At 40.0% G+C, this 14184-nt stretch overlaps 1 protein-coding gene across 2 annotated transcripts in view; it reads right to left on the reverse strand.

Moving 5' to 3' along the window:
* Positions 1-14184, reverse strand: part of SMAP1 (small ArfGAP 1) — a 118330-nt gene that overhangs the window by 27068 nt on the left and 77078 nt on the right. For both annotated transcript variants that reach the window (XM_053461169.1, XM_053461170.1), the window contains one exon: positions 2712-2793. In XM_053461169.1, the coding sequence (XP_053317144.1) occupies positions 2712-2793 (82 nt within the window). The remainder of the gene's footprint in view (positions 1-2711; positions 2794-14184) is intronic.

The raw sequence follows: 14184 nt of genomic DNA on the forward strand, positions 1-14184 counted from the left end.
TAACACAGAAAAAAAAATTCAATATAAGCCACGTGTAGATCTAGAGAACATGTCTGTTAACATGAACGCGGCCAACGTGCTCTATGTTGCTTTCCTCCATGAAAAGTTGGTGGAGACTGCTGGTTAGGGCTCCTTTGTATTTTTTTTTTTTTAATACAAAACAAGCAATAGATAATTAAGACTGGATAATGAAACAAAAAAAGCCCTTGGATTAGGGCTACTGTCATATCTTGCCCTTTCAAATACCTTGGTAAATTTATAGCCCATTTCCTATTTGGAAATTCATCAAGTCTCTCATAAATTAATTATAAAATTAAATTATCTGTGACATCTGTAAAGATGTAGCAGTAGCATCCTATAAATCACAAAACCTAATGAGGCCAACAGGAAGATATGCCCCCTAAGGTCTTCATGAAAGGTTAAAAAGGGAGCGCTGCAGAAAGAACGTGTACTGGGAGACAAGACACCATAGAAACTAGGGTGCATGTGTAACAGGAGAGAAAAAAAAACACAAAAACAAGTATGTCTACCGATAAGCACTCACAAAAGCCAATGAGAACAAGTTAATCTGTAAAATATCTTTACTGCCATCGATTAGCTGCTGATGCAGAAGGAGTTATGTGCAAACAAAAGTCCTCCAAGGATCACCATAAACCGGTCTCTTTCAGAATCCCACATAACAAAAACAAACAAAAAGTCTAAATTTCAGGTGTGGTAGAAAACTCTACATCAATTTATATTCCCGGCTTCAAAGGGAAAAAAATATATCCATATTACAGACAACTTTTTTTTCACCCTGACACCAGGTATGTAAGACCTATGTCTTTCTACTGCACTCGAGGTTGTTTGAAACCTTTTTATCCGTTTATGGTGGTCCAGGGAGACCAGATGTGTAACTAGGCAACAGAAATAAAGATAATTTACAGATTAACTTGTTTCATGGGCTTTTGCAAGTGCACATGTGTACACATAATTGGTTCAAGAGTTGGAGTGTGGTTTTTGGGCAGCAGCAGTATACCGGGGGTCGTATTGATTATTTAGTTTATTACCACGGTTGGTGATATTGTATTATATTTTGCGTACTGGGATACAAGAAAGGTGATCAGGGAATTGGAGTATATAATGTTCTGTTCAGCCAGAGGACTAAAGTCAGACTTAAAAAGCTTCCCCACAAAAACATCACCCAATACTCCAAGCAGCAATGACATACGCCTTTAAGGTAAGAAATATTTTACTGACGGAAACTGAATAGCCTACAATTTGCTGAAATACAAGACATGTATTTAGGAGAGGGTGGCACAAAGGGTTCCTTCAAGAGCTGAACGGTACAAGAATGTTCCTGAGGATGAGAGAGGTCTTAGTGCATTCTGCTTCCCTTAACCAGGCCCTTGGGTACTGCGTAAAGCTAACTTCTTATGATTAAAACATTCCTAGGTTTGTAAAATAAGGAGGGGGGCTGGCTTAAAAAGCCACATGATGAGCCTAAGCCTGTAAGATCTGATAAACTAAATGTACATGGGAAGATGGCCAAGAGGAAACATGTTCAAAAATGAAGCAGACTGGAGAACATAGAAGTCAAGATCTAAATGGGGATATAAAGAAAAATGCAAACAACTCTGAGTTTGAATGTGGTAAGATGTGGATGCATGGAAATGCCTCCAAGGAGAGTTATATGCGAAACTACTGTAGGGATATTTAAGGGAAGAGACCACGCAGACCAGATGTGAAAACGTTCTGCCTATAAATCCTGATAGAGGTTGTATACAAGAAACATGACACATGCATTCTCCTATATATACACACACACACACACACAACGCATCACTAACACGCATCCATTCATTTTTACTCAAGAACCTGAGTAAAGAATCTAAATCATGTTTATGAACCACAATAAAAACCTGGCTCAACTATGAGGAAGAGTCCACCGGTTAGCATGGAGATTGCTCCATATAGCAAAACCTGCCGCAGATTCTTCATAAATTTGTCCCACCGTTTCTCACAATGCTTGTGATTGCTGAAGGGAGGTGTCCAAGTACACACATGTAATCAAACATGACCGGCTCAGCCCATCACATGATATACACTCATATGGGCAAGAATATGCAGGATCTTAAAAGCAAGGCATGTTTCACGGATATTAAAGAATCAAAGCCACACTTATATTGCTTACATAGGAGTCAGCATATTGACATATGTAAGTTTGAAGATAAGCTAAATTAAATCAACTATTCTCTCTGTTTATTCAAAGAACCTGAGAAATCAACACAGCAGGAAATATCATTCCGGAAAACAGAGGAACGATAACTGTTTTCCAGCAAAATCAGAGAACACATGTATTGTATGGAAGTACAGTAAGATCACCCCTAGCATCCTACTCTTCACATTAGAAAAAGAAAAAATATATATTTAAATGTTGAAATGTCATTATCCAGCAAGGCTTTGAAGATCACTTTGATAGCTCTTCTTTCCCCAAGGAGCTCATTACGGGTATTTTGGTAGAGACAGCACTGCTGACAGATACAGGCCCCCTTATTAAACATTTTCTTTTATAGAGGGCTCTCAGCAGACTTAATCATGCCATTTTCAAGCTCAGCTAACTATCAGTTGGCATATGGAAGATAAAGGCGTGATGTTCCCGTCTGCAAAAGATTTCATTGTACTCGTTTTATAACGTAACAATAGCGTTGTGCTCATCATTTATGACTTACCAAGTCCTAAAAGGTCTATGGTCAGTTCTGGGGCTCTCTTTGGACTGGCCTTCACCTCTAAATGTGGCTCTTTTTTCAGCACCTAAGAAAAAGGCAAACCAAACATTAATTAGGCACACAAGAAAAAAAAAAAGCCCAGACACAATTATCCATTCTTTATATGCTTACTTTAGTTTTAACACTCATCAGAAGCACAAGGTGCATGTTTCAAGGCCCTGATGCGCCACGCGACGTAGCTTAAGCAGATACTGCCAAGGTCGTATAATTACTACATTTCACAAGATCTCAAAGATCCTTACAATGCAAATCACAATAACCTATTTAGATTACAGCAACCAAGCAGTACTTGGACAAAGAAATAGTTTTTTGTTTAGCAAGAGATGCATTCTTAATTACAAGTAATTTAAATTATATATATATATATATATATATATATATATATATATATTATAATATAATATATATATTTTATATAATATATATCATTTATCTGGAGGCTGCCATTGTCATTTGATATTTTGAGTGACCTTTCCTACTCAAATAGGGCACTGAGCAGATTCATTACAGAAATGCTAATGAAGTTGTTCTTCTCCAATGAAGTAATTTCCTTCACAAATTTATAATTCAGTATCAGGCTGGGTGATTAAGACCAAGTCACTGTACGGTTTCCCACAGGCGGTGTGATAACGAGTCAGGTTGTATGTCTTATAGACCAAGATAACACAGCTAGAACACATAAATGGCCAGTGTGCAGAAACTACAACAGATTAAAAAAAAAAAAAAAAATAAAAAAAAACACACACAAAAACAGCACTGATTGTAAAAAATAATAAAGTAGGAGTTCCCCTTTAAGTAGATAAGAGTCAACCCATAAATAAATGGATTTTGTAACTATAAAGAACACAGGTCTGCTCATATATATTATAATATAGAATTCCTTTCTATTCAGCATTTTAGCAAGATGTCGTCGGAATCCAAAAGCTGCCATTTATATAGACTCCACTGCCATTTCCATACAAATTCTGGATGAAATGAAAAGAAAGGCTTTGCTGTAACATCTTTATTAAATCATTTAGTTTCATTCAGTTGTTATCTTCTGGCTTGCAGACAATAGGGCTGGCTGGCTGGCTTGAGAAGGGACACACCATTAAGTTTCACATGTAAGAGAAAATATCTGAATGATAATCTCATTAGCCGAGGATATTATACACCTCCAGGAATAAGTCATTATATGTTTTAATCAAACACAGCCAGCAAAGAGGTTTTGTGGATAACAATCGTGCGACCTTCCGCTGTGCCCAGAACGGCTAGGAGTACATGCAAATTCCACTTTGTGTAACCACAATTAACGTAAAGAGCAGCTTATGTGAGCTAAGAGAGAAGTTTGAGTTTCCTGGTGAAAAATAAAGACAAATATTGTTTAAAGGGACACTGCAGCCATCATATGCAGTTGCGCCTGCTAATGCTTGCTTCCAGACTTGTAGGAGATTCATACGGCCTAAGACATCTGCCGTCCAATGGCTGGTTGCTGCTGCAGCAGCAAAAAGTCGAACTTGGTGGACATGAATCTATTTCAGCCTAAAATATTCCGTTATGTTCTGTTAAAACGGTGCAAATATTACAAACACTGCTAGAGGTAGGATGATGTTTGCGTTGCCGCTCTGGAAGTGTGTCTCCGTTCTTGTCTTACGGTTTCCTTCTCAACTCACCAAATAGGTCAATCTGCTTTCTACGTTGGTGGGATACATAAGGCACGGGGAGTATACCTTTAACGCAATGCAAGAGTTCTAGAAACACAAAAAGAGGCCCTTCTGAGATGTGGTTTAGCCGCTGTCTTTCCTGTTAGCGTTTATTGTGTATTTAACATAACTGCACTGTCCTATTGCAATGGGCTTTCTTTCAGTTATGCAAGCCCACCTCATCACAAAAGCAGGAAAGCACTTATATAAAACTGTGTGAACTATTACATCAAAATATAATGTGTCTTATGATAAGAGCAATAATAAGGAACATTGGTTTCCATGGTGACTGCTCCAAACTTGATATATACCCAGGACTGTGCTTTGCAAGCTTGGCTCATATTCTTAGAAATTTTCAGAACGACACACAAGCACTAATATTAAAATCCCCAAAGTACACAGTTTGGGAACATTTAAATCTCCATAGATCAGGAGTCCTGATCATTTATTATAACTAGCCTTCTGCCCAAATATACAATATGGCTTTTACGAAGAAGAAAAAACAAAAAGTCCACGAAAAAGATTTACAGCAGGGAAGCTTCATGAAAAAAGGCATATAAGCTGCATTACACAGATTTTATGGTGAAATGAGTCCTTTTTGTATGTTAATGCATTCTGCGTCATTTGTCCATTTAAGTATGGGAACTTGGCGTTTCTTTTCAGTGTATATACCCTCACATTGATAGCACCACTGCGATATGACATGCCAAGTACGTTCATAACAGCCGTGCCTTTAAAATACATAAAAACTAGGGACAAACAGGCTCATTTTGCCTGCATTATAACTAATCCAGATCCCTAGGAAGGAACGACGTGCACTCCAAATGCTACGGCTACTTAGAGGCTTTTTTAACACCTGCCGGCATGATTTTGGAATTTACTGTTAGATTGCGTTTTTGCATAATGTTAATTCTCTTTTCAAAGGCATTTGCAAAAAAAAAAAAAAAAATCAACTGCGAACGCCCTGCGGTGCTGCACAATTCAACTGATTATTACAAAAATACACAGACTGGCCAGTTTTGATGAAATGCAATCAGGTGCCAAAGCAAATGTTACTATTGTGGACCTCAATTGTTCAAGCGAACAAACAAAAAATACAAGGCTAGTGAGGCACTCGGAAACAGGTGGCTAGTAGAGAAAGGGATGGACCCAGGGTGTTTACACAACACAATATAAACAAAATGAACACATTTTTCTATTCACAAAATAAAATGATCATTAATATTCAATGCCAGAGGCCAAGGGCGAGCATTTACAAGCTCAATGGCCGCTGTCGAAGCCAAGCTTCACCACCCTGCTAATAACGGCAAAGATGCAGCTTATTAATACTGAGCTACATGCATTGGGAAGCTGAACATCGGCAAGAAAATAATCTTTACAAGCTTTATGCGTTTCTGAGCATTGGGTAAAACATTGTAAGTTTACAGAAATGTTCTATAGTAAAGACTATTTCTATAGAAATGTTCTATAATAAAGATAGAAAAGGTTCAGAAGTGCGGTAAGCACATCTTAAGGTTAAGTTCTTTTTCTTTTTGGCCTTCAAATACCGTATAGGTTTAGGGGCAGATATCCCATAATGCAGAACAGATACATGTTTTATGGGCTCCATAGGAATCAATAGGTTAATTATAGCACTGTCCATGCCAACACACACACACACACACACACACACACACACACAGCTTAAATGGCAGGTTACATGTCCTTTTATGCAGAATGGGCATCATTTTAGTTGCAGAATTATTCATGTTTCATTTATATACTCATTTGCCTATTTACAACATTTCTTAATGCTTCAAAGGAGGTCAGAATGACAACCCTCGCTTTAACTGTCATCCGGTGACAGCTTCTTCTCACTAACACACTCCGGTAAAGGATTCCGTGACATGGCTATAGTACGCAACATGTCATGAAGATAAGGGTCCAGCAGAAACATCTTCAGGGCTTCCTTATAACACAGCTCACAACTATCAGCGCTGACGGACAAGAACAGCTGAAACTGCGAAAAAGCTTGGAACAGCCTCAAAAAAAGAAAAGAAAAAAGGCTCGACTCTAGGCAGACATTCCCTCAGTAGATAAAAAGCTGTCAATGGTGAATCTCAATTAAGACATAATAAGTTAAGTAATAGGCTTCCTGCACTAATGACCATCATTAAGCCGCCTTAATATTTCAGAGAGTAACCAAAGGGAATGCAACTATTCTTTTATTAGAATTATATATACTTATAGGAATGATGAAAGCAGATTAAACAGATGCCTCATCATGAAGACTGAACGCATGCTTATTGCTTATGAATGGCAACCATATTTCTCTGTTCATGGCTTAATGTTGTAGCCAGAGCATTCTTATTTGTGTGATATATGCGACAAATGTAAGGCACATGAAGGTAAAACAAAAATAAATGTACCCCGACTAATCTCGTTCACTAACCTAGCAGTGGTGTTCATCTCCAGGTCTTGAGGGCCACAATCAGGCCAGATGTTTTTCCCTGTTAAATATGGATTGCCCTCCCAATGTTCCTCCTCTCCAGGAGCTCCGAATGGGTAAGAGTTTTCAGTGTTCCCAGTACTGGAAGTCACAGCGTATAGAAACCGTCGACATTACTTTATTTTCAGTGCCTTAATTACACACTTGCTATCGTTGTGTTACAAAGTCACATGTTTTTGTTAAGACTTGGACAAAATAATGTCCAAAAACAAAAAAATGTCCCCCTTTTGTCTCTAAATATGAAAATATATAATACTGGTATGAAGGAATTCTGTTAAATGCAATTATCAATGTCTGCATGGCATTAAAAAAAAAAAAAAAAAAAAAAAAAAAGGCAGAGAAATCGCTTGCATGACAAGTCTCCTGAGTTCCAGGGACAGCTGAAAGATGAATGAAGCCTGGCATTCGTCAGACATATGAACTCCATTGAAAAGGCAAACTAAACGACAGCTAAATTTAATGACGGAAATATTTTATTCCTCCTCATACTCACTAGTGCTTCTAATTCCTATATCCATGCCGAACAAGAGTCCTCGTTTGCTCTCATTAAATTGGAATTGTAAGCACTGCGCATAAAGTAATTGGATTCACTCCCTCTTTATTGCCTAGCTTGCAATAAAGCTATAAATGATTGCATAAACATTTGAGAATTCTCCCAAGGAGGAAAGGATGGAGAGAGGAAAAAAAGTAATGCAAGCAATTTGCTGGGAGCTCGCAGCCGACCGGCAGATCGGAATTCTTTCTGACAGCTCATAACCTTATCGGATAAGACTTTCTCTTACAATAAGCATGTATTATAAAGCAATTACAACTGTTGCACATTACTAAAAATCCCTAGCTCAGTGAATCAAAACTGCATTATCCAGCTCTGTCTTTTTATCGGCCTCGGAAGGAGCGTACAGAGGGCTGGGAAAAATGTAAACAATGATTTCTTGAGACTGCTGAACTTTATGGTTATTTTCCAACACAAATCGGCTTTCGGCAAACACATAAACACACAAAAACAATAAATCGCTGCAAACCACAGGAGTCATCTCAACAAGAATCAATGTAACAAATTGAGCGTGATTGCTACACAAAGCCGGGTTACAATCTTATTTTCATAGAATATTTAGGAAAATTAAAACATGCCTTTGAGAGGCATTCCAAACCACAAGCTTTTAAAGTTCTCGAACTCAAAGCTAAATGAACATTATTTTAACACGACGGGATGCGTTTAAACTTACACTATTGAGACAAGCTCCCAGCATGGAGAAATCGAGGGAAGTCTTGTATCGACTTGTTCAGAAGAAAAACACTCATTTGATTCAAACAGAGGTAATGGTTTTATCTTTGGAGTAGAGTGTAAAAGATGCCTTTTTTATGAGCATGGGCTCTGAACATCGAATAAACAGAAACACAATGCAGGAACTTGCCTGCTGATCTGATTGCCTATTAGGAGAACATTTCTCTGCCCTACTAGAAATTGATCAAGTCTATTCATGTTCTACATGTAGAGACAAAAAAAAAAAGGTAGAATACAACAAAGTTGCAGAGACCGTGAATGGAGCCCTGTTAGAGCAGCAATTACTTCAGAAGGTGGGGGATGGGTTATTCTGGATCAGCTGAAGAAATGACAGGGAAATACGGTTGACAACGACCATGTTATATATCACAGCACAACACTCGGCTCTGAAACAGGAACTGGCAGAAGTGATAACGGCTGTAGGAAATAAGACACCAACAAATATTCAATTCACCTATAAGCCAACACCTCCAATGTTGGTCATATTGATTAAAGGATCCGTGTATAGCTGTTTAATATATCTGCACAGAAGCAGCGAGGGGATTTAAACGTAAAGCCTAAGATCCGTTTTGTTGAGGAAACCAAATCAGTGGACTTCTATAGTCCTAAAGCTTTAGGGTTTATTCCTTTGTCAGGCCGAGTTCCATCATTTATGGTCAAACTGTCCATGTAAGAATTTCCATAATTTTTATGTAGATTGACCCCACTAGGAACACTGCATACAGGTCTATATCGGAGGTGGGTGTTTTCACAAGTGCATTATTACCACCACTAGTTTCTCCTTTCTTCTCTTACACAGAATGCTCCTCTGACCTTTTCACAGGCCCACGCTGTGACATTGCAAGTAGCTTAGGTGTAATATTGGAGAATCCTAGTCAGAAAACTGGTGCCTTTCAGGGTCACCAAAAAAATGTCCGTGTTTTAAGGACTAGGGGTTGGGGCAGAATCAATGCTGACCCCGACCACCAATAAAAAAAAAAAATATGTTTATAAGTAACTTGAGAGCAAATCACTAATACGGCCTACAGATGGGCCCTAGTAGGTAAACATGCAGAGGTTAATAACATTTCAGTAACAAAACATTTTGTTTAGAACACGTACTTTTAAAGTAGAGGCAAGTTCAAATATATGCAAGTTCCAAAAGTTTCAGATCCTCTGAACTAAGGTTAATGTAAGTACATTTAAAATTTTGTTTTAAGACATGTTTGACCTAGCCCGGGCATTATGTTCCCATTATTTTATCAAGGGAAAACTCATTCGCCAAGCTCCAATAACAACCACTTTTAAAACCTCACCACTGAAAGGTTTTTTCTTAACAACTTGGCACTTAACATTGTACCAAAGTGAATTTTTTTTTTTTTTATACACCCCCTCACACAAGCACTCACCACTTGAAAGGCCCCCAAGGAACCTCTTTGCCAATGTACAATTTGCAGCCCGTCTTAAAATGTATTTTCTATTTCTTTCGTGAAGTGGTCTACTTCCCAAGGGGAAAATGGACCTACACAAGATTTTCCATACAATTCATATTCTCGGCAGCACTTTGTTCTACACCGTGAGCTCCGATGTGCTGATACCTGCCAGGAATTTGTTCTTGGGACAATTATAAATTACGTTTCAAAAGGGACACCCCGGCTCCATTCACTTTTCATTGTTAACACAAGCTTGCCCGGGTTGTATCCTTCTTGCAAAATGAATAGGGTATTCTGAAGGATCTCCCCAATTTGTTGCCACCCAACTATTCTCTGCACAGTAAATGTGTTTGGTCAAAGTGTTCCAGCTAGAGCTGAAACAACGAATCGATAAAATCGATAATAATCGATAACGGAAATCGTTGTCGACGATTTCCGTTATCGATTAATCAAGTGATCAATTCGTTGTTGGAGCACTCGGCTCCTTTTACTTACCTCCGCGAGCGTTCCCCGCTTCTGCTACACGCTCTGCAGTCTCCGCCTTCTTTTAGCTACGTGACGGATGTGACGCGTTCCGGAGGTAAGTATTCTTCATGTCTATGTGCACGGATCGCACAGAGCCACTCGCACAGAGCGAATCGCTCTGTGCGAATGGAGCCACTCGCACAGAGCGGTTCGCTCTGTGCGAGTGGCTCCACTCGCACAGAGCGGTTCGCTCTGTGCGAGTGGCTCCACTCGCACAGAGCGGTTCGCTCTGTGCGAGTGGCTCCATTCGCACAGAGCGGTTCGCTCTGTGCGAGTGGCTCCATTCGCACAGAGCGGTTCGCTCTGTGCGAGTGGCTCCATTCGCACAGAGCGGTTCGCTCTGTGCGAGTGGCTCCATTCGCACAGAGCGGTTCGCTCTGTGCGAGTGGCTCCATTCGCACAGAGCGGTTCGTGAGTGTGGGTGCAGGGCAGAGTGGGGGTGGGGGTGCAGGGCAGGAGACTGGGTGCAGGGCAGAGTGGGGGTGGGGATGCAGGGTGTGAGTGTGGGTGCAGAGCAGAGTGGGAGACTGGGTGCAGGGCAGAGTGGGGGTGGGGATGCAGGGCAGGGTGTGAGTGTGGGTGCAGGGCAGAGTGGGTGCAGGGCAGAGTGTGAGTGTGGGGGCAGGGCAGAATGTGGGGGCAGGGCTGGGTGCAGGGCAGAGTTGGAGACTGGGTGCAGGGGCACAGTGCAAAGTGCTGGGTGCAAAGTGCCAGTGCTGGGTGCAAAGTGCCAGGGCTGGGTGCAAAGTGCTGGGTGTAAAGTGCCAGGGCTGGGTGCAAAGTGCTGGGTGCAAAGTGCCAGGGCTGGGGCAAAGTGCTGGGCGCAAAGTGCTGAGTGCTGGGTACAAAGTGCTGGGTGCAAAGTGCAAAGTGCTGGGTGCAAAGTGCTGGATGCAAAGTGCCAGGGCTGGGGCAAAGTGCTGGGTGCTGAGTGCTGGGTACAAAGTGCTGGGTGCAAAGTGCCAGGGCTGGGTGCAAAGTGCAAAGTGCTGGTGCAAAGTGCTGAATGCTGGGTGCAAAGTGCTGGATGCAAAGTGCCAGGGCTGGGGCAAAGTGCTGGGTGCAAAGTGCTGGGTGCAAAGTGCCAGGGCTGGGTGCAAAGTGCTGGGTGCAAAGTGCAAAGTGCTGGGGCAAAGTTTCTTGAACAGTAATAGTCCACCTCTTTTCAGAATGTTTGGGGTTATTTTGTTTCATAAATATTGTGTTTGGGTTCTTGTACTTTGAAAATATTGTTTTTTATTACATCATAACAAAATAAGAATGTTAATGTAAATTTTAAGTTGTTTTTTAACATCCAGTTCATTAAATTCTTTTAAATAAACGAAAAATTTGCATATTGTTTTTTTTTATCCGATTAATCGATTAATCGAAAAAATAATCGGCCAACTAATCGATTATTAAAATAATAGTTAGTTGCAGCCCTAGTTCCAGCACTGCCTTTGTGGACATCACAGATAGGTCTGATTTTAATGAAAGCGCTTCCCGGCTGCTGAGCAGGCATTATACAACCCGCGGGGTAAGTCTCAAGAATTCTAAACGATTTACTATGCAATGTACAGAGTGAATCTAATTATTCTTGCGGTAGAAGTTAATTGGGTGTTGCCTTTTGAAATCCGCAGTACTATCAAAAAGTAAAATGTATGAAAAGACAATACACAAACCGAGTGCCTTCGAGCCGTGTGGCCGTTACCTGGCCCTGGAAGTGTATCAGTTTCTCATAGTAAGGCAACTGTCCCTGGAGAAGGTAAGCCACTTACGCCACTTATGGGTCACTTTCATGTCCCTGCCTAGCACACCTTATGGACTCTCTCTTGAAAGACTAATATATGTTGCAGGTGTTACACAAGGTATTCATTAGGCAGCCTACATCAATACTCAGGTATTAATTAAGCTACTGGAATTAAAGTTAGAACAACTTTTGGGTGCCAATCGGCAAGGACGTTCCAGTGGTTTCCAAGGAGACAACTCCACATTTGGGCCTAGATCTGCTTTGATAAATATGTTTCATTAAATACAACATGAACAAAGAATGTATTCTTTTCCAATGTTAAATGAGTAAGAACAAATTGTCACACTGCACAGAAAAACACACCGATTTAAATGAAAATCCATTTCCACCTCATGCTCTGATCGCAGCCCAAGGTTTTCCGGGACACGTGTGGCACCGGCACATATGGTGCTATTACACGCAGTCTGCGTGGCTATAAATAACCGTCGGGGCATATTTAGTCATACGTATGAAACACTGCAATGTTTTTTATGAAAAGCATGGTTTGCCATACACAAGACTGGTCGCTTAAAGCATGGCACAATAGCCACATGTGACATTCTGATGACCAGACCAAAACGCAACAAAGGCTGCAGCCAGCGACCTTGCTGCGTTTTAGCAGGTAAGCCAAGTCTCAAAATCGCCCGAAGCTGGCTGTAGGTGCCTGGGTGGTTCAGTAGAAGACTCCATTCTCAATGAAGCCAATGGGTACCCAGACCAGCAGGGCCCTTGGTTTTACTGTAGTATTTTCTAAAGCAGTGCTGTCCAGCTGGGGGGGGCAGGACCCATGAATACTAATGCAAATACACACTCACACTATGGGATACACATACTTATACAGACTAACGCACTTATACACTCACATTAGACAGACCCTCACTATGGTCACAGCTCCACAAGCTTACTTTGTATGGAGAGATTCCCTAAAGGTGCTCGCATACTGTTCAAGCAGCCCCAATATTACGACAGGATCACGTAACGTCACATGACCACACTACGCTCTCATCCCCACCAGTGCATCTGTCCAACTCCTTATCATACTGCACATGGCTCATTCATAACTGGTGATGGCGCATGGAACAAAATGAGATAAAATCCATGTTCCTTCAATGCTAAGCTACATACACTACTGTGTATTGCACTGTAGAATGATCAAAGAATATTTATGGGACTTTACCTCTAAAATTGAAGTGTCTTAAAAGTTTTATTTTATTATGCAGTTTGGAATCTGAAACAGTTTTAAAAACGTATATCTATATCTGTATATATATATCTATCTCTATATCTATCTATCTATCTATATAGATATATATCACTATATCAAACTTTCAGATTAAAGGCACACCGCAACCATCATATGTTATTTAACACATGTAACAGCTGAGGGGTGGGGTTAGAGGTTTAGGGCATCACAATGTCTGCGACGAATCAGAACACTTAACACATACTACATCATATTGACATTGATACGATAATTTGCATACCACATGTACGAGCTAAGCGTTGTTTAGTGAATAAAATATACAAGGCCCTAGGGTAAAGCACATTACATAGATTACAATAGCAGATGGATGTGAATATTATAAGAATCTGAAATTGTAAATAATTTTTATTGGTGAGATTATTATACGACATATCAAACTGTTCAAAACGTTTTGAGATTCATTTAAAAGAAGATACACGTCAGATAATCAATTAGCCAAACAAGTTTTGCCTAGCTGGCCCATAACTAAGGCAATCTGTTATCATTTTCAAGAATATAGCCAGGAAAACCTGTTATCTCTTTGTTAATCATGGAGAACTTGGAATTGACACATTGTTGGAAGCAAAAAGGGAACCAGCAACTAAAACATTACAGGCAAATTAATTAACAGAAAAATGTACGTTGGATCAGTAATGCGGTGAATAAAAAGACGTCATTTCAATAAAGTCAGTGGTTTAAGGAAGGATCAAAATCCCTAAAATTAAGAAAGTAAGTAAAACAGTGATTTTGGCTTACTCACTAAATTAAGGATTTTTTCTTACTAGGATTATGTAGGACACAGAAGTAAAGAAATTTATACACTTTCCTGTGTATAGTCTAATGCTGTGAGATCATTTTTACAAATTTAACAAATTCATATTTATTTTATTATTGCTTTTATTAAAATGCACCAGGTCAGAACAAGTTTTAAATTATTAGTGTTTTATCAGGGCTGATAAATATCAAACTGTGTTCCTGGGTTACTGGTAACATCAAGGAAGGAGATGAAAGTA

The sequence above is a fragment of the Spea bombifrons genome, chromosome 3, assembly GCF_027358695.1.
Source record: "Spea bombifrons isolate aSpeBom1 chromosome 3, aSpeBom1.2.pri, whole genome shotgun sequence".
In the NCBI taxonomy this organism is placed as follows: domain Eukaryota; kingdom Metazoa; phylum Chordata; class Amphibia; order Anura; family Pelobatidae; genus Spea; species Spea bombifrons.